This window comes from Carettochelys insculpta, chromosome 7 (genome assembly GCF_033958435.1).
Source record: "Carettochelys insculpta isolate YL-2023 chromosome 7, ASM3395843v1, whole genome shotgun sequence".
NCBI classification, from domain to species: Eukaryota; Metazoa; Chordata; order Testudines; family Carettochelyidae; genus Carettochelys; species Carettochelys insculpta.
This window is the reverse complement of record NC_134143.1, coordinates 6,267,524-6,294,073: the sequence shown is the minus strand read 5'-3', so window position 1 is coordinate 6,294,073 and position 26,550 is coordinate 6,267,524. Positions and strand designations below refer to the sequence as shown.

Sequence of the window (26,550 nt, the reverse complement as noted above, 5' to 3'; positions counted from 1 at the left end):
CCACGTGCTGTCCGCATGCCATGCTCCAGGGTGGTGGGGGGACAGGAAAGACCACACGCTGCCCCATGCCCAGCACAAGCTGGCAGCTCCTATTGGCTGTAAACCAGCCAATGGGAGCTGCCTGGCTGTGTCTGTGGTACAGGCAGTGGGTGGAGGCACCGCTTTATCCCAAGGCAGGCAGGCACGCAGAGAGCACATGGCCCTGCAGCTGGCTGCTCTGAGTGGCCTGTGACGGCACAGCAGACACACAGCCAGTCTGAGAGTTGTGCTGGGCTGCTTGCCAGGAGCTGCCCAAGGTAAATACCTCCTGGCCACAGCCTGCACCTGGGGCCCCTTCTCCTCCCTCCCCCAACCCTCTGCTTCCTCCTCCTGCCCCTGCCCCAGGTCACAACCCAAACCCTCTGCACCCTTGCCACAGGTCACAACCCCTGCGCCTCCTCCTCCGCCCTCCTCCCCTGCACCCACACCCCTACCGGACTCTGCACCCCAAACCCCTGCCCCAATCACACCTTCCTTCTTCACCCAAACTCCCCCCCAGACCCCACACCCTCTCCTGAACCCCAGTCCTCCACCCCGAGCTCCCTTCTGCACCAACTCCACCCCAGGCTCCACACCTCCTCCACTAGCATCGTGGAGGAGTGCAGCCCATGACCACTTCCCAGATTCTTGGCGCGTCTCCCCTCCATCAAAACTTATTGCCCACCTGACTTAGTTCCATACCCGGAGGCAGGAAGGCTGGGCTGGGCTGGGCTACAGAGAGGCTCCCTCTCCAAACTGGTGGGGCGCTGTGCTCTGCCAGCTCCCTTTTCCCATAAGCCAGGGATTCCCTAGCCCTGGCAGCAGCTGCGTGGGGCTGTTGTGCTTTGCCAGCTCCCATCGCCCTTAATGCCTGGGGATCCCCTGGCCCCAGCAGCTCCCTGAGGCCTGGAGCTGCTGCTGGATTCCCCTGGACTCACGTTAAAATGAGAAACACGCAAGTCGAACTACCAGTCTAACCAGTGCCAGGGGGACCAACGGTGGGCACACGTGGCCTTTTAGACGTGGGCATGGGAGTGCTCGCAGGAGCTCCTGCTTAGGGCAGGCTGTCCCTGGGCACGGCGACCTCTTCCCCACGCCTCTGGGGCAGTCCCTTGGCATGCAGCAGCGACCGAGAGGCCCCCTGGGTGAACGGCCTCTGCTCGTAATACCCACACGTACTTCTTCCCCAGGTGGCGAGCCACATCAGCCTTTTTGAATCCATCCAGGTTGTAGAGCCTCTTCGCCAGGCGCCGGGCAGCCTCCAGGTCCGCCTTGTGCCCGTTGGACAGCGTGTCCGTGCTGCCCAGCGCCAGCTGCTCCGTGCTGTCCATCTCGGAGTCCGAGTCCAAGACCAGCTGATTCAGGCGGTGGTCGCTGCAACGGAACAGAGGCTTCGGGTGAGACTCACATCTTCTCCCACTGCACCTTGGCAGGGCCCCGGACTCCCTGCCCTTGCTGCAGTTTCTGGCCTGGCTCTCTGAAGAGGCTGCCGGTGGGCTGCGGGACTGGCTGGAAGTGCCAGGGGTGGGATCGGCGTGCTCCCTGCTTGGGTTTGTTTAAGCCCAGCCTTGAGCTTGGAAGCAGTGCTGTAACCCTCAGCAACCCATCATCTGACCCCACACTCGTCTCTCTCTGTTGCTGCAGCCGGGCAAGGGGCCCAAGCCTTTAGGGAAAGAGCCGGACTTCAAGACTTGCCTTGTATCTACACCCTGCTCTCCGGCTATGCACCATCTGACGTAGCCCCCCGGGAAGAAGCCAGCCCCATCCTCCACTCCCTGTCCCCTCTCCTCTTCCCCAACATCTCAGATTTCCCCTTCCCGGCCTCTGCGTCCGACTGAGACAAACTGGGCCGTTTCACTCCTTTCAGACCCTCCAAGCCAAACGTTCTCAGGTTTCCAGGAGAGAGGCACTCAGGTTCACTTAGCCCACGAGTGCTGTGCCGAGCAGGCGCTCAAGGGCCCAGCAGCATGGTCAGTGGACAGGGCCATTGGCAAGTCCATCCCAACCGCTGGGGGAGCCTGGGAGGGAAGAGAGCTCCTCAGCAGAACAAGCCCAGTCCAGGGCTCTGCCCGGTTCTGAAAGGCCCCTTCTGCGGCACAGGCTCCCCCTTGCAGCGGTGACTCAGCCGCCTCCAGCCCCGGGAGCTGAAACACACTGTTCTGTGCAGAGGACAAGCGCCCTCTCCCTCAGCTGGCAGCGCTGAGGCCATGCCCGGTGCTTGGGGGGGCTCTGGGAATGCTGCTCGGCTGGTGGCCTGAGCACTGAGCCAGGGAAATTGCATTTGTTTATGGCCACTGCTGGTTTGGCCCCAGGCCATCAGAGAGGCACGGTGGGTGAGGTCAGAGTTTTCCTGGCCCAATCTACACAGCCCAGCACCCTCAGCCCTGCGTTGGGGGGATACCTCAGCTGATAGTGGGGGTCCCGTTCCCCCTGGGAACAGACGGCAGCGGTGCTACCCCCGGGGTAAGTCAGGCCCTATCCAGAGCACGGTGCTAACCTAGCTCTTGGGTCAGACAGTGCCAAGCTCTGCAAGCAGCTGCCCTCCACCCAAAGTGTCCTTCTGCAGGGGCAGGCCCGATCCCCGGCTCAGTGCGGAAGGCCCAGGAGAAATCTCAGGGAAGCTGCCAGTGCTGTAGTGTGGGCGATCCCCTGGGCCTTCCTGCAGGAGCTGCTGGCATTCTGGAGTCCTCTCTGCTCTCTCCTCTGCAGGCAGGAGCTTAAAGGCACAGTTTAATCGTGCCCCCATAAGTGCCTGTGCTGCTTCCTCTCAGAAATGCTTTAGGGCCTTTGGACGCACCATCCCCGGCCAAAAGGCTCCTGCTGAACGATCGAGCTGTGGGCCAGGGAATTCTCACAGCTAACTGGGGTAGACACGGCCCCTTTCACACAGCCAGCTCCTTGCACAGTGGCTGAATGCCCCATCGCTCATCCCCTCCCCTCCCTGCAAGGCAAAGGCGTGCAGTCGAGTGCCAGGCAGCCTCCGGGTCCCACAAAGCACGAGTTCAATCTGTGCAACAGGCTGATTGCAGGGTCTTTGTCCAATGCGCAGCAACCGCCGCCTTAAATGCCTGGATGGACATTTTAACGGGAACAAGCTCCTCGTGTCCCTCATTGAGCAGCACATCCAGGCCCCTTTGCTGACTCCTATGCTTAGCACTTTTCATCCCTTGAGCACAAGCCCTTTACAAAGGAAGGGTGATATTATCCCTCTGTCGCAGATGGGGAAACTGAGGCACAAAGAGCGCCTAGAGCCCAGGTCTCCTACCCTGCAGTTCAGCACCCCGTCCTGTCTATCCTCCTTCCCGCACTCCTCCTCTAGGCGTTACTGACATCGCAGAAGAGCCGGTCTTGGGTGAGCCCTCAGAACCCATTGACGGAGAAGTTATCCAACTCAGAAGCATCCAGAACCTATTCACCAGCAGCACTGCCCTTGGCCAGCTTTGCTGGCATCCCCCACAAGGCCCTAGTCTGGTTTATTTTTAAGGCCCCTCTAATTGACTTTCAAGAGGCTGCTCTCCTGAGCCAGTTACCGAACGAGAGCTGCTGCAGTCTGCCTCATCCGCTAAGGACGCTGCCTCCTCTCTGCTCCACGCGGCTGGTGTGCAGTTCTGGAAACCAGCCAGGCAGCTGCCACTCCGAGGTGAAGTGCAGAGGGTGGCAGGAAGCTTTCCCCAGGGGAGGAGGGAAGAAGATTCAGAGGCAGATTTTGCTGCTGCTGAAACCGTTGGCTTCCACTTACCCCCACTGCCCAGCTTGGCTTTTGAAGCTAGTAAGTAACTTTGGTTCTTGCGTCGGTGAGCCAAATTCAGCTCTGGTGTAGGCAGGTGTAACTCCCACTGATTTTTGTGCAGCGTGTGTCTGAGATTTTTCTAAAGCCAAAACTTGAAGGATAGCCCTGCGCTAGGTCATTAGCCTGCAATTTGAGACACCCAGGGTCCTCTGCTCTCTCTGCAACAAACTTGCTGCAAGAGCCTGGCCGAATCCCTGTGTGCCTCAGTTTCCTCATTTGTAAAATGGAAATAACAGCATTTTCCTCCCTGCCAGGAGTGGTGTTGGGATAACTACCTGGACGATTTCATGGCACTACGATATGGCTATCGGCGAGACGGGAGTTGAAAACAAACTCTAGTCTATGGTGGACCAACCTTCCAGGCCATAGAATTTGTTTGGGAGCAAATTCCTGGGTTGGCAGGGGAACCCAGAAAAGCCCTGTGCCATCGCCCTAGCCAGATAACCCAGAGCCATCCACATCACATGACACCAGTAGCCAAGTCGTAACTGTCCCTAACAGCATGTGTAGCCCTACTCTTCAAATGTAAGAACGGCCATACTGGGTCAGACCAAAGGTCCATCCAGCCCAGTACCCTGTCTGCTGACAGTGGCCAGTACCAGGTGCCCCAGAGGGAGTGGGCCAAACAGGTAATGATCAAGCAATCTCTCTCCTGTCATCCATCTCCAGCTTCTGACAACCAGAGGCTGGGGACACCATGCCTTACCCGTCCTGGCTAACAGCCATTACTGACCCTAACCTCCACGAATTTATCTAGCTCTTTTTAAGCCCTGTTCTAGTCCTACCCTTCCCAGCCTCCGCTGGCGAGGAGTTCCACAGGTTGACTGTGCTGTGTGAAAAACTTCCTTTTATTTGTTTTCAACCTGCTGCCCATTAATTTCATTTGGTGTCCCCTAGTACTGATATTATGGGAACAAGGAAATAATTTTTCCTCGTTCACTTTCTCCGCACCGCTCATATTTTATAGACCTCTGTCATGTCTCCTCTTTCCTAAGGTGAAAAGTCCTAGTCTCTTTAACTTCTCTTCATATGGGACCTGGTCCAAACCCCTCATCATCTGAGTTGCCCTTTTTCAAGATGGCATCTAAAACAACTTGCAAATTTCTTCTCAGCTCAAGACCCTTTTGTGTTCTCTGTCCAAAGCCTGCTAAAAACCCACACCCCCATTCAGATTTTGTCTGTCTCCTCCCACTGCCCACCCCACCCACCCCACCATTGCATTCTGTTAATGGCGAACATTTCCACTGTTTCCAAATAAGGGGAGATTTCAAGCCCAACTCAGAGGGGCTGAGTTTTGTTGGGCCTCTCAAGGTGACCTCCAGCTGTCTTCTGCAGATTGATTTTCTGGCTAGAGCTGAGGGCAAAAATCTTACATTGATCTGCCTCATAATCTCTCTCTCTCTGTATCTCTCTCCAGGTTCTCCCATCTGCTTCTGACTGATAAGTGGAGTTCTTGGTTTGCACTCGCACTTCTGAGACCTTCAGGATCCTAGATTCCCCCATCTCCAGCCTGCAATCCTGATTTCAGGCTCTCAATCAGCAGAACCTATCGCAGAAGATCCTCTATCTGGCATGTAACATTTTAGGATAAAAATGAGCCAACACACATGCTGTGCTTTGAAATTAACTCCCCACCCCTGTACCCCAACAGCAGAGCTCCTACAGTAACTTCAGATTAGAAGCACCAACCTGGACATTTACATCCTCAAACTTGGCTGCCTTGATGACAACCCAAGATCCAAGTTAAAATCACTCTGATTTGTAAAACAAAAGGGCTTTCCAGAAAGAAAACCAACAGCCAAGTGGCTGAATTGGTGGTGACCAGAACAAACCATGCATGGATGTGACTCTTAACGTGACTCCCTTTTGCCTGAGAATAAGCTACAACACCTCCAAACAGCTGTTAAAACTGTATTTTTCCAAGTCGTATTTCTGGTTGGCTTGAAGAACTATTTAGCTTATATTAAAGTCTACCATAAAACCCTAACCGGCAGAGTGGCCGACATTTAAGAAATAAATCAATATAGATTCTAAGCGCAGCGCAGGCATCTTCTGCACGTTTTGGGTAAGTCGTCTCCAGGCTGACCAGAAGCCCCCTGTGGCTGGTTTCCAGCCTGGCACCCACACGGCTCGCAGGTCATCCCTCAGTCCCGCCCGGGAGCACCCTGCTATGCCCCAGCTCCTCATGCTGCTGTTCCAATCCGGGCATGTACGCTCCCCGTCTCACGACGAGGTCGGCTCCCAGGATACCAGCTGCATAATGCCACTTCCTGTTCTCTTTACAACCGTTCTTGAGAGACCCAGTTCGCGTAATGTCACTTCCTGAACTCACTACACCCGCGGCCAGCGGCCAGGGACGTTTCTAGTGCCGTCTCCTACTGCCACAGTCGCAGGGCCGGCCTGACCTCGCACTTTCTCCGGTTGCCCGTTACAATCATCTCGCGCGGAAGAGACTCCAGCTGTGCCCTTCCCGTTCTCAGTGCAATCCCTGGCGATGGCTCAGCCCCAGAGGAGTTTAGCTCTTTGTGTGGGGTTTGGGTGTTGCCTGAAGGCAGTTGGCTGCCCCCCGCCACCCTCCTGTACAGCAAAGTGCTTCTAAGTTACTCCCTGAACAATCTGTTCTCCCCCATCCGTCATTCACCGCTCCAGCTGCCATATCCCAACTGTCCCTCTCCACAGCCTGCTGTCAGCCCCTTCTAGTTGCTAGGCACTCTGCCTCCCTTTCCTGGTTACCATAGCATCCCCTCTCGAGCTGGTTACCAGCAGAAGGGAGCAGCCAGCTTCGGTTCATCATCACGGCTCTCTAATCGGTTAAGATCGCTGGGCACAGCAGCTCCCCATCCCAAATCTAGACACCCTTTTAAAACACATGGCTTCCGCAGCAGCCCTCTGTCTTGCCACCAGCAAGCGCATTACGAGGGTACTCAGGCGCCGGCTGACTCCCTGATTTGTGCTACAATTCCCACCACTTGCATAAATTTGGGTTGTTTTCTGTCCACACCAGAAGAAACCCCACTCGGACGGATCGAAGCCCTGGCCCTTTCTGTCTGGAAGAATGAGGTTCCCAGCCACTGGGGGCACTTGGAATAAACCTGATCATGGTCCCGAGCTGGCCCGATGCACGAGTCTGGGGAGAAGAAAGGTGGCTGGCCAGATAAACACAGATCAAGCAGCACCAGGTCAGAGTGGTGCTTCCAGAGGATCTCTCCGTACTCCTGGTGCTGGGAATACCTACAACTTGGAACTGAGGCCTGGGTTCTCCAAAGCTGAGGGACTGTCCGGGTCCCCTCACAGGACAGAAAGGGGTTGATGTCCAGGCCTCATCCAGGTACCTAACACTCAGGACCCCACCCTTTAGCTGGTGTGCGCACAATGCAGAGTGGAATCACTCTCTCTCTCTCTCTCACACACACACACACACACACACACTCTCTCTCTCTCTCTCTCTCTCTCCCAACCCCTGAAAAGAATCTGGTTCATTTGACCTGACTGAAGGATGCTCAGGGAGTTTCACCAGAGGATGAGCAGGGCCAGGGTACCAGAGGTCCATGCACCACAGCCTGCAGATTCACCTGGGGCGGGGCAGGGGCAGGGGCAGACCACGGGGGCTACCAAGGGAACAGCCACTGAGAGGAAATGCCCCAGTCACACAGAGGCCAGAGGACCTGGCAGGAGGGTTCGGGCAGCAGGACAAAGGCCCACACTGAGTGCGCAGCACGTGACACCAGGCCCCGGTGAAGCCGGGTGCAGGGCACACGTCGGAGGCGCACACACGGGCGAGGCGTCGTCGTCTGTGAGCAGTGACAGGAGGGAGATGCGTGAGCATCTCCTGCACAGGCTGGTGGTACAGTGCCCACCCTGCTGCCGCACATACACAGAGCTGGCTCCAGGTCGCTGCCCCTGGCAGCTCCTCCTGCCAAGAGCTCTCAGCTGGCCAGGCAGCCTTCTGCTCTGCTCGGCATCCAGCTTGGTGGGAGCTGACAGAGCAGCCCTAGCTCAGGAAGGGATGCTTCCCCCAGGTAGGACACAGCAGTGCCAGTCTCCCTGGGCTCCTGCTCACCCAGCCAGGCTCTTCCCAGCAAGCGTGTGGGAAGGGAAAGTTTTCCTGACCCCGTCCCCCAAGCCGGTGCTCCCAAAAGGCCCTGGCCTCACCCAAGGCCATCTCTCAGCAGGACGCCACAGGAGGGAGGTTCAGAACCCATGAGGACGTTCCAGACCTCTCCTTCCCCAGCCCCGCGACTCCAGAGCTCGCTTGGCTGCTTCCTGGCTGGGACGTGGCTGGCCAGGGGCTGACTCTGGTCCGGTACCTGCAGCCTCAGGATGGGGCGGTTGCTCTCATGTGTGGGGGGGCAGGCACAAGCTGCCATCCAGCCAGCTCCTCTCCAGCCCTTCCAGTGCTAGCACCGCCAGGGGCCAGCTCCTCAGCTGGCACAAAGCAGGCAGGGAGTGCTGCTGATTTATTCCAGCCAAAGGTCCAGGCTCAGGATTAAAAGGGCCAGAGGGGAGCTAATCTCCGACTGGCACGACACACAAACAAACCGCCCTGCAGGTGTGGCTCTGTCCTAGATCCCGGCGCAGGGTCATCACAGAGGCTGTCCTCTCTCTCTGGGGGAGGGCGAGGCCTCCCTTCTCCTCTGACCTGCTCCCTAGCACCCCCGGCCCGGCCCGGCCCCCAGCTCCCAAGGCCCAGAAAGCTCTGGGGAGGCAGCCAGACGCGTGCAGAGACACGTGCGGTGAAAAATGGGAGCCACCCCAGAGACTGTGTTCCTGCAGAACAGTTCCCCAGGCACCTCGGCCCTGGGGGCCTTAGCATCGCTGTCCTCAGCCAGCAGCCTGGAGGGAGAATGCCTCTTCACGAGGCGTGGCGGAGGCATCCGAACCCACCAACACCTGGATCGCTACGAGGTTGGGGCCCAGGCCCAGCAGTGGGCAGAGGGCGACCCATGGGTGGGGGGCAGAAGATAACGTGATGCTGGGACCCCCTCCCAGCCAGCTACCTGGCACCAACCTCTTCCCACTGCCGTTCTGAGCTTTGCAATCCAAATGGCAGCCAGCTGGACAGCAGGCGCTGCTGCGGGGAGACCCCAGCCCCTCCTGACTGCGTGCTAATGCAGGGGCGGAGGTCAGGCCTGGCCGCACCAGCCAGGAGGGAGCAGGGTCTACGCTCAGCCTTTCAGCCCCCCCGCCAACTGACCTGCCCCTCAGTGGAGTCCTGCTGGGCTCAGCCTGGGGGTTCTGCCCTAAGCCCAGCGAGTCCAGAGCCTGGGGCCAGGCGTTACTGTGGTTCCCTGCCAGGGCAAGGCCCAGATTCCAGCCCGGAGCTGCTGGGCTGCAGAGGCCCAGCCTAATCCAGGCTGCAGACAGTGGCCGCAGCCTCCTCCCCTGCACCTGCATGGAATTCCCCCTTTGCCTCAGCCTGCTGCCTCCCTCCCATCCCCATCCCTCATGCAGCCTCCCTGGCAGCCCAGCCCCCTCCCTCCCTGCCTGCGTGTGTGTGCGCAGTTAGGCCAGCCCCCCGTCTCGCTCGCTCTGAGTGTCCGGGGCAGGTGTCCGCCTGGGTTCTGGGCGAGTCTGCCTCGCCTCGGGGGAGCCCCTCGCTTGGTCTCGCTGCATGCGCCTCCTGAGGGCATCCCTGCGCCCCGTCCTGCCTAGCCCTGCCCGCCCAGGGTACGGGCACGCTCATCCCCTTCTCACAGCGTCCCGCGAGGGGGTGTCAACGCCCGCACCCCTGCGCTGAGCGTGCCTGTCCTCGCGCGTGTCAGAGCGCTCCTGAGTGTGTCACGCCCGCCTCCCTGAGCACCAGCCTGTTGTGTCTGTCACTCTCCCCCCTTTTCTGGGTGAGCCCGTCAGACACCTGCTCGGAGGCCGGCTCGCTCCCGAGGAAGCCCATTGCCGTTCTCAGACCTCCCCAACTCCAGCCTGCGCTTCGCCTCAGACAGCTCCTGGTGCCCAGCAGTTCTCGACCGAGCTCTGCGTGCTGGGCTATGGTCGCCGCGGGCAGGCGCCTTGTGCAGCCGCCAGACCCCGCTCCCCGAGTCCGCCCGCAGCGGCTGGGCCGCAGGACAGGCCAGGAAGCTCCTCTCCCCAGCTGCTGGCGGGTTTCCTAGCCTGGAGAGTTTCCCTCGGCATGCGAGGGGCCTTCCCCATCGTCCAACTCCCCCTAAATCGTCGGCGCCCCGTCCCAGCACAGCCGAGGATGGGAGCCGACGCCCCGGCTGAGCCCGCGGTCCCTGCTCCCGGACAGGCATGGAGCCCGCAGAGGAGACGCACTGCAGGGCTTGTGACCCTATTCTCTGCGTGCCCCCACCAGGGCACCGATCCCCTGCCAGGGAGTGGCAAGTGCCACAGCCCACCTCCTGCCTCTGAGAAGCCACCTCCCCTCCTCCAATTCCCTGCGGCAGCACCTGTGCACCCTGGCGAGGGCCAGCCCTGCCCCCAGGAGACCCCCTGCCCTCCAGGCCCCAGCACGCCGCTCATCAGCCTAGGGGCTGGCAACAGTCTTGTGCCTGTCTGTGACCTCACCCAGCTCCTACCCCCCCGACCCACCCTCACACCTTCCTCACACCCGACCTACCGCCCCAGCCGTACCACCCTGCCCCCCCGCCCACTGCACCCAGACACCCTGCACCCTGGCAGCCCCGACTTTCCCCCCCACCCCAGGGCCCCTCGTGCCAGCTCACGCCCTCCTGCAACGCCCCCTCCTCAAACTCTCCTGCTGCTTACCACCTCAGCCCCGGCTCCCATATCCCCGTCCTGTCCCCCCATTTACTTCCCCTCCCTCCCACTCGCACCCTGTCTCCCCAGCCCCCCGTTCCCAGCTCTTCACCCTCCACCCCTGCTTCTCTGTACGCCCCCCTGCCTGCGGCCCCTTCGCTGCTGCCCTGGCTTGCCCCTCTGGCAGAGTCAGCCAACCAGCCTGCCCAGTGAGCGCCCTGGAGAATCAGCCCTGCGCTGGCTCCTGGGAGGGAGCAGTCGGGTCCCTGAGCTGTCCCGGTATTTAACAGCGCCTCAAGGCACCCGCACAACTGACTGCTCCCATGACCTCTACCTTCTGCCCCTCTGCGCTGGCACAGCTGCGCTCGCTGCACTGAGCCTCTGGCACCCCCCTAGCGGCATCGGTTCTCGCTGGTCCTCTTCCCACAGCGTCCACAGCCGTCCACCAGCCCTTGCCGGGGAGGCCCAGCCTGCGACACAGCCTGTCTCCCTAGCCAGACTCTGAGAACGCTGCCCATCCCTGAGCATCTCACTCCCCTGCCCTGCCCCGTTCTCCTGACTGCCCACCTCTGCATCGGCCTCATCTCGCTTCAGCCCCTGCCCCACATCCGCCAGGTCCTCCCGGGGCGTGGCTGGGTCGCCCCTCCTCGGGGGTCGTTATGCAACTGGTACCTCGCTGGAGGTAAGGAAAACAATGCAGAGCACCAGGCCCCTGGGCACTCGAGCTGAGCCCTGTGCACGGCACCAAGCCCGGCCCGGGAGCCCTGGCGCTGAGAGGAGACTGGCTGGGGAGCAAGTGGGGGCCCCGCGCGATACAGCACAGAGCAGCAGGTGTGGGACTAGACCCATCCCTGTGGGTTCGCTTCCCCGGTCCCCAGCCCCACGCATAGCAGGAATGGTCCTGCCGTCACTCGGCCAGACCAGACCAGACCCCTGCGCTCCCAGAGCGGCATCATGCCAGGAGGCTCTGCAAAATTCACGGATCGGCTCGGAATCGCTACTCGCAAATTCTGCCTCGCGCTGCAGGGCCCAATCTCCCGCCCTGGTTGCCATGGCAGCCACAGCTCCAATCTCTCCATCTCTCCTGCACAACCCTCGGCAAGCAGCTTCGTCCAAGTGTCCTCCCCATCCGCAGGGGTGGGACGGGGCACCCAGCTCCCTGTCCCTGCTGCAAGGACTGGCAGCCTCCATCCTGCCCCCCGAGAGGGGAGCGACGCCCTGTAACTGGGAGCACCCACGCTGGGCACAGCCCCTTGGCCCCGAGCAGGAAGGGGCACAGATCCCCATGTGCCTGTGCTGGGCAGGGCGAGAGCCTGTAATGTCCCACCCGCTGCAGGCAGAGGCAGGGTCTGCTCTCACCCTCACACCTGAGTGGCAACAATGCTCCCCGACCTGTCGCACCCCCCACCCCGCTCCATGGGGCAGGGACGCTGTATGGCACCCTATGCCTAGGCCAGGCGAGAACTCTCGTCATCTGGATCCCCAGCCGGGGAAGGGGAACAAGGCCCCTGGCACTGCCCCGGCACAGAAGGGTCGGGGGTGAGGTCACGCAACCAGCACCTCACACTAATTTGCAGGGAGGCTGCAGGGCTGCCTTCGTACAACCAGGAAGCGCCATCTGCCGGGGAAGAGGGAGAACAGGACAGCACGGGCCACAGCAGAGAGGAACTGGGGCTTGTCTGGAGGGTACGTCCCAGTGCAAGTCAGAATGTGAATTTCCAGCCCGCCCGCCGGAAGCAGACTGGTGGGCTGTGGGTTCGCGTGCCGGCTCGCCACGCACTAACCCGTTCTCTGGACAAGCCCCATGAGTCTATGAAACTGCAGTTACGTAGAAATAGATCAGACTCTCAGAGGCCAGATCCAGACTGGAGCAGGGCTGCCCCAGAGTTCAGCCCTGCTGGTGTGGATGGCTGTGGCTTAGGCCCACCCCAGCAGATCAAAAAGTCTCAGTGCCCAAAGGGGTTTACAACTGGCGGGGATGCTGGAAAAGGCTTGGAGGTTTGAATGCAGATGCCAGATCTGCTACATTGCCACTTTGCACTCACCAGGCGAGTCCCCCAGCTGCAAGGCCAAGAGGAGCAGGTAGACCGTCTCCTAATCGCTGCTTTTGAATGCTTAGGTCAAGCCGTAAAGATCACCCTGGCTCACAGATCTAGGCCAGTGACCCAGACAGGAGGATACTGGAACATGATTTACATTAACTGTGTTGCAAATCCATCCACCAACAGCATAAAGTCCTGGGAGCAGGGAAGCCTCCGAACGTCACTGAAGCTGCAAAATCAGGGCCTGCAGAGCCAATCCACATCGGACCCAAGCACCACCAGACATTGCCAGCAGCTCTCCTTCAACGTCAGAATGCTACAGCTGTTTAATGGAGGAACCTATTGAGGCAATACATGGCAATCCAGCTGGTCTGCATGAGCCGTTCCATCATGCACCATAAAGCACTTTGAGGTACATGAGCTACCTGCTACGCCCTTCTTGGTCCTTCTCCCCTGGCTTTCAGCAGCTGTGTCCACTGACAACAGAAATCAGCTGACAACGTGCCCACAGACTGCATTAGTTCAAGTCCAAAAGCTTGGGGCAGAAGAATGCTCCTATTTGTGTTCTGGGTGCAGGGACCCAGGCTTGGGCAAAATCTCTGAGTAAGTGGTGGAAACGGGGCTCCAACATGGGGACCTACCAACATCCTAGGTGCTTGGCCAGGGAGTTACAGGCCATCATGGAGACCATGCAATGCCTCAAGATCAGCATGTGAATGAACAGTTGCTGTCTCAGAGTTAATGGGGGCAAGACTGAGGGCTGGCCCACGTATTCTTCTGCCCCCACCAGCTTGGGCATCTGGTCTCACTCACTGAAGTGGCTAGAAGCTTTGGGGTCCTGATCAACCTGGCACACGGCCTAGGAAACGGGGTAACATCAGGGAAAGAAAAAGCTTTTTCCCACTTCCAGCTTGCTAGGAACTGCTGCCCCATCCTACCAGAGGAACGCCTGGCCACAGCCATCCACCTGTGTGCCAGCGCCAGGTCGGGTGAGTGTAGCACTTTGTATACAGGTTGGCAGGTGCTCAGGATGGGGACTCCAGCCCACGTAGAATGCAGTAGCAGTATCCCCAACAGGCAATCAAGGTCTCAGTCCTGACTTTTGAAGCTGGCAAGACATTGAGTCCCAGATATACCTGTACCCACATCTCCATTCATGGCCCACGTGGAACGAAGTACTTCTCTGGGACGACACTAAGCCCAGGAAGATGATTGTGAGAGCCAGAGTCCAACTGTTCTTGATCAAAGGGTTTGGCTGTGGAAGAAGTCTGGAGAGGAGGACAGGCTAATTTGGGGCCCAGGCACCATGCAAGAGCCTCCTCTTTGACAAAGCTTCCCCCAGGACTTTGACCTGGGCTCCGGAAGGGCCGTGTGGCCGAGAAGAGCAAAGGGCTGACCATATCTGCACAACAGCTCTCCAGTGGGGGAAGGGATGGAGCCGTCAAGAGACGGACGGCTATCAGGAAATGGAGGCAGCTGACACTGGGTATGCAAGACCCCATGATACCCAGCTAACGGGGGTGTCACCACGCCGGTGTCAGTGCCACCCCGTTCAGAATCTCTGAAGTCCTCCTGACAGTAAAATTGCTGGAGAGGTTTGCACAGCTGGCAGACACAGAGACAAGCACCCAAGCAGACTCCCCTGGCTCACCGATCACCCCTCCCTTTGAAACATTTCCTCTGTGCCACTTCTTCACCAGATCCCTACCCCCCACTTACTGGTGCCAGCCTTCCTTGCCTGTCTGCCTTCTCCCCTCGCCCCTTCCTGCTGGGTTGGCGCCAGTGTTCCTTATAAGCTGGGAGCTTGGGCAGCCACCCAGGAGAGATTCAAATGCCCCCCAGATCATCAGCAGAGCGTGCACAGCCGGCAGCGTGCATGTCTATTGGCGGTGCACATGCCTCCGTGCACGTCAAATTTATTCCGCCCGTGGAAAGAGCTGGTTGGCTCCATGACTGTGAGGACCGGGGGCTGGGTACACCCCACCCATTGTAAAATTAAAGTCACTCCTTAAATCGCGCCGGTTTCCCTCAGCTCCAGCCCCTCGGCGCTGCTCCAAGGGAGGGCAGCACGTGGGTAGGGGCCTATCTGATGTGGCATCCCCATCACTGCTCCTGGCCCTGGGAAAACAGGTTCCTTGCACCGAGGACCAAAATCCAGGAGTTCCCCTCCTCCGCGGCCTGACCAAGTGGAGTTGAGCCCAGTGCCCAATCTGCGTGCTGAGCCTTGTGCGCAGTGAGGTGCGCGGACGGACAGACAGACAGCCAGTTACCGGCAGGCCCCACGGACCATCACGCACGTCCCCCCAGCAGAAAGCACGGCAGACTCCTCGGCATGCACTAGCTGGGAGAGCGCGGACAGTCAACAGGCAGCAGCTCTGCCCCTCCCTCACTGGGACCCTGCAGGGGGGCTGCTGAGTGCTTTGCAGTCAGTCCCAGGCCCTCCCCACAGCTTGGGAGCCCTCCAGCGGGTCCCTCTTTTCTTCCTCTGCTGCTTGGAGCTGGTGCCCTTTAAGTCGAGAAGCAGGACTGAGGCGGAGACAGCAGGTCCATTCCCATGCCTGCTTACACCCCTGGCGTCCCGCAGGCTGCGTAAATGTCAGCGGGGACAGGGCATGGCTAGAAAAATGAAACTCCATCCCGCCACCCCCTGGGGCTGGTGGCCAAGCTGGTGACAGAGCCACAGACTGTGCCACAGGCTGCCAGATCCACAACCTTGCCGAACACCACTGAGGAGAAGGGCTCTCTGGGTGAGCAGCACAAACCCCGACCCCGCTGAGAAAAATTGAGTGGTGCAGCTGAGACCAGGCCGGAAATGAACTCGCCACATAAGCCACCCTGACCACGTCAGTGGGAAAATTCTCCCCTTGCGGAGCAGAGAACTGCTGGTGCAGGTAGGGCTGCCCCAAAGCCTTCTTGCTCAGGGGTTTCGGCAGCAGCATGTTAACTATAGACAAGCGCTGGAAGACAGAACTCCAGAGAGGAACTCAGGAGTCCGGAAAGCCTAGGAAGCTGTGAGCACGCCCACGACGTACTGGGAGAAATCCATGGAGCTGAGAAGGCAGGAAGCAGATGGTGGGGGGAACCCCAGCAGGAGGCAGGGAAGCGACAGAGGCCCTGGGCGTCCTCATGCAGGAGCAGTTAGACCGGAGCGGAACTGGCCAGGCAGCGCCAAACACAAAGGTCCCCGCTCCTCTGCGGGCGAACAGCTGCCTGCCCACACAGAGGTCTCCAGCAGCCCCGGGACTCAGCCAGGAGGAGCCCTAAGAGCACCAACAAAGCCAGCCTCTCCCTACCCAGCGACTGAGGGCTCTGTGCCCTGCACCACGGCCGTCCCTGCCTCTCACACGCCTTCTGTGCTCTGGGAGCAGGCAGTGCAGAGCCAACCACGACATCGATTCAGCACCGGGCGGTATCACCCCCTTGACAGCCATTAGGAAGACAAACAGCATTTACTTAGACAAACGATCCTCAGCAAGCCAGAGGCGCTGGGAGACTGATGTGGCTGGAGCCTTGGCTCTGGAGCCAAGAGCGCCCAGCTCTGACCCCCATGTGATTGTGGGGGATGGGGATCTTATCTCTTCTCCGCCTGGGGGCCCTGTTGTGAAGAGGACGGCACTAGCACCAGGCGCTGTTAGTCAACGTGTGCGTGGGGCTCTCGTGCGACGCTCGGACACACTTTTAGAGGGGAAACGGGCACAGAGAAGAGAGAAGATTTCCCCCACCGTCACGTGGGGGTCAGAGATGGGAGTTCCGGGCTCCCATAACCGCCCTCTCGCCACCTGCCAGCACGAGCAAAATGCAACTACCGCCAAGCAATTTAGCCATCCTGTCTCCTAAGAGATGGGCCCCTGGGAAGAGCCCCTGGGCTACGGCCCAACTCCTGCTCAAAAACGGCAAAACCTTTGCCCATTCACGGCCTTTCCTCCCAGAAGGGCTGGGGATCATGTCACCGGCCACGGTCCCCGTTACGTAGTCCCCCCACTACTCTCTCGTGGCTTCACCTTTCACCTTCTACCCGCTTCTGGAGAGCTAATCTGGATAACCCACTCTCACGACAAACAACTTCCCCCCACTCCATTTCCTACTGGCAGGGGTGGGGAAAGTTACTTGAGTAAAAGTACAGCTGCTTGCGGGAAGGGGAAGGTACATCAGTACAAGTCACTGGTGTCCCCCGGAAAACTACTTGAAAACTGCAAAACTACTGGAAAACTACACACACACGTCCCATTTTTATTGTACTCAAGTATCCAGAAGTGAAAGCAGCTTCACTTTGGGGTACCTCTGCCTCCTGGCCCACCTCTGCCCCAGTCCTCTTGTGACATGGGTAAGAATTTGCCGCCATATTTATACTGCACCATGTTTCTGAATATGAATAACTCAGATATGTTTTATGCAAAATGGGACAAGTCACCTAAGAGCCTGGGATCCCCTCACCTGCAGATTCTCTTTGTGTGCAGCTACCATAGATACCTGTGGGTGAAGTTAGAAATGTGAAGCATAACCCTGCTCATTCTGCTAGAATTTTTAGTGAGTGCTCTTAGTGGAACTTAAGGGACTCATGTGCCCAGTACTTAAGACAACCATCTGTAACTGGCCGTGTTTTTCCTGCAAGCCCAAACTGTGGTTGGTCCTACAAAAATATGTGACCATGCCACCTTGTGCTGGAATCCATCTTGAATTTGGATTTTTTTTTTTTTTTAAATTCTCCATTGGGATGGGGAGGAAGAAATAAAGGATTCCTGCCCTAGGGAAATTCTCTTTGAGGGATGGAAAGCAATCAGCTATCATCTCCAGCTGCACTTTGAAAACTGCCTCCTCTAAGAGGAAACACAAGAAGCTGTTAGACCCAGGTCAGAGAAAAGCTCAGCTCTAATCCGAAGGATTTTACCTGGAATAAGGACTAGAGTAAGAAGTGCATTTGGAACAATTTCTCCCAATATATTACACTTAATTGACATGTTTTGTTGATTTTGGCTCAGTAACTCATTTTGAGCTGTTTTTCCACTTGCCTTCCCTTAAATCCTACCTTTTACACTTAATAAAACACCTTTGTTTGTTATCAAACCCAGCGTAAATAATTAGTTACCGGGGAAGGGGGTAACAGCTGTGCATCTCTCTTTGACGGATAAAGAGGGCGAACATCTCCAGGAGTCTGCTTGGTGTAAACCTTTCATACAGAGTAACACTGATTCACTCGGGGGGGGTTGGTCTCTTTTGAGGGCTGTGCTCCTAGAGGCTGGCAAGTCCCTGGAGCTGAGCCCTCCCAGAGCTGCTATCAGTGTCTGTGTTACTTTGCTAGGGGGCCGGTACCCCAGCTCTGTGCCTGGGCTGGGGGAGACCAGAGCTTCTGGTCCAGGAGGGCAAGTAGGTGGATTCAGTGGTTTGACCAGCACACTAGGTGCCAGCCCCAAGGGGACCTCTCTGATCCAGCCCATCACGAGATGCTCGCAAAAACCGGGCCCAGGTTATGCCAAGAGGCTACTTGGCATGGAGGGAGCTTTGGCAGCCAGGCCTGGGCCTGCTGGCACAGGACTGTGAGATGCTGGCAGCAGAAGGGAGAGAGGGTAGAGGGCAGTGTTCCCTCTAAGCCACCACGCAGGAGAGATTCAAATGCCACCCAGCTGATTAGCAGAGCACCCACCGCTGGCAGCGTCTGTTTCTACTGGGTGGTGCCCATCCGCACGTGTCTTGGTACACATAGCACAAATTATTCTGCCCCTGGATGGAAAAAGTTAGAGGGACCCCTGCTAGCGGGAGGTGTCTGCAGCTGGGATGGGGGCTCTTGCTTTGGAACTTAGCACAGGCTTTGGAGAGGCCAGGACCACCAGCACAGCCAATGGGACCACTGGTCCCAGCAGACTTGGGCCTCCTGCTTCCCAGCTTGCGTGGCCTTGGCTCCTGGTGTGAGGCAGCACGAGTGACGCCATGATGCTGCAGGGAGGAGAAGAACACAGCCAGGACACCAAAGCCCATAGTGACATCACAACAGCCTCTGGTGGCCAGCCAGCGAGGGTACAGGGCCTGTGCTAGCCAGCCGGGAATCACCGTGCCCAGCAGGTGCACTCGGAGGGAGACGGCTTGCTGGAGTGATTTCACCCTGTGAATCCCTCTGGCTGAGCCCTCAGAGCACGAGTTGGATGGTCTGAATGTCGTCCACCCCGATGCTCTGGCCTGGGCAAGACGTCAACTGACACACACCCGCTGATCTCAGGGCTCTGCTGGAAGTAGCTTGGCTCACTCACCTTACAACAGAGGTCCGGGGCAGCCCAAAGCTGTCCTCCGAGCGGCAGGGGCTGTGAAAGCCATTCTTCCCTCTTCTCCCCTGCTCCTCTTCCCTCTCGGTCCACGGGGCCTCGGTGGCGGAGCTGGTTCCAGAGTCTGGCTCCAGGTGGGCCAGGGGGGCAAAATTCTGTTCAATCAGCTTGACGCTGTCTCGGATCTGGTCCTGTACTTCTGGGGTGAGGGTTGGGAGGTCAAAGGTGAAATAGGTCCCAGGGGTGTGGGCTGGGGAGGAGAGGACATCGATAGAATCGAGGCTGGTGTAGGATGTCCCCTTGGCGCGATGGGACTCCACGATGCTCTCAAAATGTTTGCTGAAAGAGTCCATCCCGTCCTTCGAGAGGCTGTGGCCCAGGAGGAAGGGCACCGGTGACTTGAGCAGGCCCTGCTCATCTTGGTCCAGGCTCCTGGCAGAGAGGAGAGAGACGGGACAGCTGATCAGCGGGGGCCCGGAACAACACGCTCAGCGTGACCTGCTAGCCCGTCGGCTCTAAACTCCATCGAGAGCTGGAAAGGACTGCAGCTCCTCAGACCCCCTTCAGGGACATCGCCCACTGGGGAGCTGGGTTACTGGGAAAAATCCTAGGCAGGAGACAGGACATGGCGCAAGGCGCCCTATATCCAAATCTCAACTGCGGCATACACATGTGCCCTGGATGTATGTCCCACTTAATACAACCCAGACCTTTGTTCCCTCCCGGGGCTCATCCACATCCACAAATGACGCAGCTGCTGCAACCAGACATGGCCTGTTGGCTCCGGCAGCAAAGGCTGGGGATTTTAGACACAGAGGCTCTGGGTGCAGACCCCAGGGAGGACCCAGAGAATCACAGACCAGGAAGAGACCCCAGGAAGTCCTCTAGTCCAGTCCCCAGCAGTCACCGCAGGGCCTACCACCATCTGCATCATCTCTGGCAGGTGTTTAGCTAACCTGCCCCTAGATACTTAAAAGCTGCTACATTGGAGGCACCAACAAGGACCCAATGCACCACCCCTGGGTCACCACTGTGCTATTCCTCCTGCCCGGCACCCCACGATTCGGTGGGTAAGGGCACATACAGCCTGTCTCCTCTTGGCCAATGACCCAAACCCAGCCAGCTCAGCAGTGATCAGAAGAATGAGCCGAAGTCCCTCCCCTCTGGCAGCTTGGTCTGTTAAACGAGGCGGACTGCAGCCAGCCAACCACACAGCGTGTGCAGCAGCAAGCAGCTTTCCAGCAAAACGAAGACCAACTCACGTCATTCATGAAAGTACAAGCAGAATCCTTAAACCTCTCTCAGCTGATAGGCTGCCATCGGCGTAATAAAGTAACAGAGAATTACTTTAGGCCTTGCGGGTTTCTGATCGGCTTGAACACTGGACGATTAAACCCACCAGAGAACACTCATCCCACTGCTCGGCCAGCTCCTGGGATCATTGGGAACAAACAGCTTCACAAAGAGGACGTGGGGGCTCTGTCTAACCACCTACGGTCTCATTGACTGCACATCATTAATCTGCTCAGCCATGCGCCTGGTAATCTCACTAGGCTGACCTCTCCGTGACATCGGTGGAGTTGGCTGAGGCAAGCAGCAGGTAAAGAATGGAGACTCCCAACCTTGCTGGATCAATTAGACATGACAGTCTGCACTTCTGCTGTGCAGAGTTATTGGGTGCTCAGACGCCCACCCAGTTCCACCCCAGAGGCAGCTTCATTTAAATCAGGCGTGTCCAACCCGCGGGCCCCACAAGATCGTAAACTTTTAACGTTATTATGTGCTTTATATACATTAACTATGTTATATATTTTATATGCGGCCCAAGACAATTCCTCTTCACTCAATGCGGCCCAGGCAAGCCAAGAGTTTGGACACCCATGATTTAAACGGTGGGAGACAGGACTGCTCAACATGGTGACAATCCATTTTAGGGAGGCCTTTGTTCCCCCCAGGAAGGAGGCGGCCATGGAAATGTAAATTCACTGTCATTGTCATTCAGGAAGTGTATTGTTAAATCAGCTTAACGAGGCCTGGATCATTTGTCAGAGTCCATCTGGAGCAGCATATGCTGTACCAGAGGCAGAGGGTTGGTGCTGTGAAGGGGACGCAGCACAGGCCAGCAGCCGCAGCCCCCAGTCAGGAGAACGCCCTGCAAGCGAGCTGGGTGGGTGCTCCCTGACAAAGGAAGGGGCAGGGAGGTGACCCAGGTCAGGGCATGAAACCACAGAGGGGCGGGATGGGGAGGTGCCCCCAGCCTGCTGGGGATGAGAGCAGAGGGAGGAGAGGGAAGAACAGGCCAGGGGTGACTGACCTGGGGAGGAGATGAGAGCAGAACAGACTGCGCCTGGGCTCCCGCCGGCAGGAGCGTGAGTGAGAAAGGAACCAGCTCCAGGTGCCAGGCACTGAGACCTTTCCCAAAGGGAAGGGAGCCTGGGAGGGGGAAGGAGGTCCAGGACGGAAGGGGCGGCTCTTCCCACTGCTCCTGCCTTGTTCGTGGTCCGTAGGGACGGAGACGGGCCCACTGGTCCTGGCCCCTCCCTGCCACACTCGCCAGCCTGGGCAGGGAAAGTGCAGCAAGGTGGCCCCCGCGGGCCCTGCTCTGCTTCCTGCCAGGCTGCACGGGGTCACTCCTGCCCCACCCCCGGGGTGACCCCGCGCCGCCTTGCTTGCCGCTGCGTGAGAGGGAGGGGGTGCAACCTCCTGCTGCTGGCGCCAACCCTCCACCCCCGCTAGCCCCCTTGCTGGCTGCTGGCCAGTGGGCACCTCCCGACAGCGGGCACAGGGCCCCTCCTCCCTCCCTGCCCCACCACCTGCTGCTCCTGTTTAGAGGTCCGCTGGGGTAATTTAGTGGGGGTCGATCCTGCGTGAAGCCGGGGGCTGGACTTGATGACCTCCTGAGGTCCCTTCCAGCCCGAGTCTCTTAGGAGTCTGTGGCAGCTCAGGCTGCAGCATGGGCAACTGCTCTGCGCCCCTCTTTGCCGGGGCTGCATCTGCGTGGGAGGTTTGGTCTACACGGCACAGTCGCTACAGGATGGGGGGTCTCCAGGGGGTAGCTGGGTGCTCCTGCCCCTGGTGTTTGTCGTCTCTTGGCTGTGAGGGTCAGCGTGACCACCGAGTGCGTCCTGACGCCTGCGGGAGCTCGCATCTTACCCTGCCGCCCCCCCCACTCCCTACTCCTCGGGCCAGATGTCTCTCAGCTCCAAGAGACGCAGGTGGGTGCCTGGCGGGGTCCCTGATCCGCATTCCCTCTCATTTTTGTCATTCCTGCACGGAATAAATTTTACCTTATGCACCAAGAGGTGTGCAGCTGTGCACCACCCAAAGAAACACACGCCGCTGGCGAGGGGCGCTCTGCTAATCAGCTGGGTGGCATCTGAATCTCCCCCGGGCAAATGTCCAAGCACGTGGCTTCCGGGGAACCGTGGCTCTAATATTCATTGCTGGGTGAGGTGCTTTGAAACCCCCCCCAGCTGCACATCTGCCTCTTAAGCAGCCCTTAACTTCCACAGTGGCAGCTCCACCAAGCAGGGCCACGGGTGGCTGCTCTCAGTCGCACCTGGATGGGCCATTCACCTGCTTGAAGGGCAACGTGAGGAGGCTCTGGACCTGTCTGACCGGGGGGGGGGGGGGGGGGCTCTGCTCATCCCAGCATGCCCCTCGGGCAGGGCTCTCGTTCTGGCACAGTGTGCTTCGGGCCAGGAGGGGTAACCCCAGCGGGGGAGGGGGAGTGCAGGAGCTACTCTGGCGCAGCTAAAGCTGTATAAATGGCGTGTGTGGACACAACCTAACGCACGAGCAGACACGGCCACGTCAACGTCTCCGCACACGAGGTCTCTGATCTGGAGGCCCATCACATAACCCGACAGCACTGGTACGCTACTGGACACCGCAGGTGGGTTGTCATGGGGAGGTGCCTGCTGTGCAGAGCCAACGAGAGGAGAAGGTGCTGGAGCGACACCGCCGGGTCGACCAGGAGAGGGTGAAGTGCTCTCCTCACGGCTGCCTTGCTCTGCAAGGGGCTTGGGTCCACCTCGGAGCTTCCTGCGAGATCACGACCCCGAGCTGCGCCAGAGACCCGCCCCGGGCCCGCCCAGCTGCTGAGCACGGCGAGACCGCTAGCCTCTGCAGGGGACTGCTCGGGGCTTGCAGAAAGGCCATCTTCCCCTGCCGCGGGCAGGAAGACCCCCACTGATTTCAACGGCCTTGGGATCAGGCCCCAAGTCCTAGCCGCTTCGTGAACCACCCCTCCATCCTGCCCTAGCGTGGCATTCCCCCACCCGTCCCACCACTGCTCTCCACCACTCACTCGCGCGCCATACCAGCCCCTCCGGGAGCATTTTGTGCTGGTGAGTAACACAGATGGTAACACAATCACGCAGGTCTTGCGCTTTGTGCTGAGAACTCTTTCCAGCCCCAAACCCTTCGCAATCTCCCGGCCCAGCTACGCTCAGGAAGTTGCTCGGAAATACAGACCACTCTGGGGTGGAGCTCGGGAACCGCTGGGGAACACGCAGCAACGCTACAGGTTGGTTTAGGAGAGAGGCTGAAGGACACTCACCCTCACCTGAAAAAGCTCAAGGGGATTTCAGGGGGCAGAAGGGACTTATCCTGGCTGGAATCTGACCCCTCATACTAGTGTGGCCTTATGGTCTCCGATCACCTGCAGTGACTTTAGTTCAAGGCCTCCAGCAGCACCTGCTGCATGTCCCAGTGCCTCCGGCTGACCCACCAGCACCAGCTTCCTGCCTGCCGGCCTTCTCTTTAGCTGCCTTGCTCCATTCAGTCCCTCCGCAGCCAGAGAGACCATGACAGCTGACAGGAGACACTGCTTCCAACCCCACGTGAAGATGCCCTACGCCAAGAGGCTGAGTTTGTACAGAGCCGACGGGTCACAGGCGCTCGGCGATGGCGCGAGTGAGCAACGGGAGAGCAAAGCTCAGCCCAGGACGGCACACCAGCGACCATCTCAGCCCCACTGGCAAAGCTCACCTGCCCCCGTTTTCCTGCCTCGTCTCCTCAAACACCTCGTTGTCCTCAGCCCCCTCCTCGCCCTGCAGGCCGGCGCTCAGGCATTCCCCTGCCTGCTCTCCCCGGTGCCCGGCAGCGGGGTCCTCTGGCACGCTGGTCCTTTGGCCCGAGGCGCCCGCCACGCTCGGGTTGCTCTCGCTGTCCTTCTGGCTTTCGATTGCCGAATCGCCTTCGTCCTTCTCAGCCAGGATGTCGTCAATGTTGGTCTCCCGGTAGCATCGCAGCGGCACCGAGTCCAGGTCCGTCTCCGAGTACTTCACCGTCCTCTTTATGATGCCAGTTTCACAGGCTCCTGGCTTCCTGCTGCCCGCAGGAGCCATCTCCAGCTCCACCTTCACATGACACAGGCTGCGCTCGGCCACTGGCTTCTCTGGTTCTGGTGGCAGCAGGCGGCTGGGCTTCGGCAGGGCCTTTGCCAGGGAAGGAGACGCAGAGGGCTTCAGGGGAGAGGTGTCTGGAAGAGAAAGAGAGAGCCGGGGCGTTTACGTGCAAGCGTAACCCGAGTCGCACAGAGACCCGGCCGACGCAGCGGTCGAGGGAGCTGCAGCCGAGAAAGGGGGTTTTAACTTTGAAGCCCTTGGATCTTCCAAGCCCCCCTCACACATGATGCCAAGGGCTGAGGCTGGCCACCCTGAACCAGCCCGGATGGATTCGCCGCCCACGTCTGAGCCAGAGGAGGCCCCACGGTGGAGGCTGGGGCTCAGACAGACACACCATGGTGGTGGTAGAGCTGCTGGCCTCCGAGGGCCAAGGACCCAGCTACCTCCAGCCTGGATTTGTCGGCTGGGCCCAAGCTGCAGAACTTACACCCCGCTCTGCAGACCCACGGCACAGGAGGGAGGGCGCAGTTCTGGGGCAGGCTGAGCCTAAGCAGTATAAAGAAGAGGCCAGCCAGAGCACTGGGACCTGCATCTTGCAAGCAGCTACTGGTCACCGGGGCGGGGGAGTCCGTCCCTCATGCCCACCCCAACCGAGAGGGACCCGTTACCTGTCCCCGGAGAGTCCAGGGAGCCATAGAAGAATTCCCACTTGGCCTTGGCGATGCGCTGGGCGTGGGTGGAGCTCTGCCGGGAACGTGCCCACCAGCTGCCCTGCAAGAAGGGAAGAGCATGTCAGGGGCCTGCGGGGAGGGCAGAGATGTGGCCTCTGGAGGCGAGGGGCCAGCTGTCCCTGAGAAGCGCTGGGCAGTACCTGGTGGTGGGGCTCCAGGCATGCCAAGGTGTGGTCAGATGGTGTCCCCAGCCCGTTGGAGAGAGAGCTGCAGAGACAGTTGGCATTCAGGGCGTGAGGGGACCCTGCTACCCTTCCCTGGCCCAGGCTCAGAGAGGGCTGCCTGCCCACAGGAGAGGGGCCACCAGCCAGGAACGGGTCTGAGGCAGAGACCTCGAGCTTCAGCTGCCGACTGAGGTGCTCCCGGAGCGGGCTGTTCTGGGCAGGCGGACGGTGCGTACCCCTGGGGTGCCCGCTCTCAGAGCCACACGCCGGCAGCCGGGCTGCCAGCCGCAGGCTCTCGCTGGCGCCCTGCCTGGGCCCTGGAGACGACTGGCTTTGCATGGCAGGGCAGGAGCTCCCCTCTTTGCTGGAGCCGCAGCGGACGGCCTCCCCGAACTCCAAGCTGCGGCTCAGGCCGTGGGGGCCTGGCCCGTTCTCCCTGGGGGGCCCCCCCGGCGGGAGGCCATTGAGGGTTTTCACGCTGGCCTTCTCAATGAAGCGGAAGGTCACCACAGAGCTCTGCCCCTCGGGCGCCGGGGCCACCAGCGGGCTGCGGCTGCCCGGGGAGGACAGCAGAGAGCTCTGCCTGCTTTGCAGCGGCGTGCACGGCGCTGTCATCCGGCCGGCGCCGGGGCAGCTGCTGTTGCCAAAGGGGCCGGCGTCGGGCGCCTTGCGGCTCAGGGAGCCGGTGCTGCTGTACATGCTTGTGGGACACCGCCGGGCCTCTGGGGCCAAGCTCTTGCGCAGTAGCTGAGCCCTGCCCGGGCTGAGGCTGGGCGCCCGGCAGCGCTGAGGGCTGGACTCCACGCTGTGGGTGGCGGGTAGCCAGGGCCTCCCATCCAGGTTGCGGGCGTAGCGCGGGGGCGACACGGCGCAGCCCCCGTCAGGGCAGAAGCGCACCCCGCCCCCAGCCTGGGCCATGGCGCGCTGGGATCAGGTCTGAAGCCAAAAGGGGCGGGGCAGGAGGGAGGAGCTTCGCTGACGCTGGCAAGTCCAGGACTCCACCAGGGGGTGCTGCATCCTTACGCGGCCCTGCAACCAAGCAGAGAGCCGCGAGTTAGGGCGAAAATGCAGCCAGAGGGACGCGGCCAGAGCAGGGCCCAGCGTTATCCAGCGCCCCCCCGCCCCGCCCCAGCTCTTCCCACCAGCTCACGCTGGTGCAGCCCTGCGTTCTCGCTCTCTCTCATCATACACCGCCTGGGCCACATCCTGCCTTGCAGGTGCCCAGCCAGAGCCAGCGACACCAGAGCGGCTGCCTCCGAACCTGCCACCAGAACGGCGCTGCCACAGGGCTTGATGGGGCCTGAAGAAAGCACCTGAGTGGGAATGGAAGGGAGGTGAAATCTGTCATCTTCTATCAGTTAAAGCGACCTCACCCCCGCCTGTCCCCAGCGCTGGGCAATACAGTCCCCACCTCCGCTCTGCCCTCCCAGCTCCACCTCTGCTCCTTGGGCATCTCGCGCAGCCCGGGGGCGCTGCTGCTCTGCCA

General features: G+C 59.6%; 1 protein-coding gene across 2 annotated transcripts in view; it reads right to left on the bottom strand.

The window, feature by feature from the left end:
* The window catches only part of PSD (pleckstrin and Sec7 domain containing), a 54,495-nt gene extending 28,513 nt beyond the window's left edge, over positions 1–25,982 (bottom strand). The window contains exons 1-5 of one of the 2 annotated variants that reach the window (XM_074999814.1): positions 25,041–25,982; positions 24,838–24,940; positions 23,811–24,303; positions 18,807–19,250; positions 1,192–1,392 (exon numbers count right to left, since the gene is read on the bottom strand). In XM_074999814.1, coding sequence (XP_074855915.1) covers positions 1,192–1,392; positions 18,807–19,250; positions 23,811–24,303; positions 24,838–24,940; positions 25,041–25,982 — 2,183 coding nt within the window. Of the gene's footprint in view, positions 1–1,191; positions 1,393–18,806; positions 19,251–23,810; positions 24,304–24,837; positions 24,941–25,040 lie in introns of those variants that run through there. The other variant, XM_074999815.1, reaches the window with a different exon arrangement.
* Between the last annotated feature and the right edge of the window lie 568 nt (positions 25,983–26,550).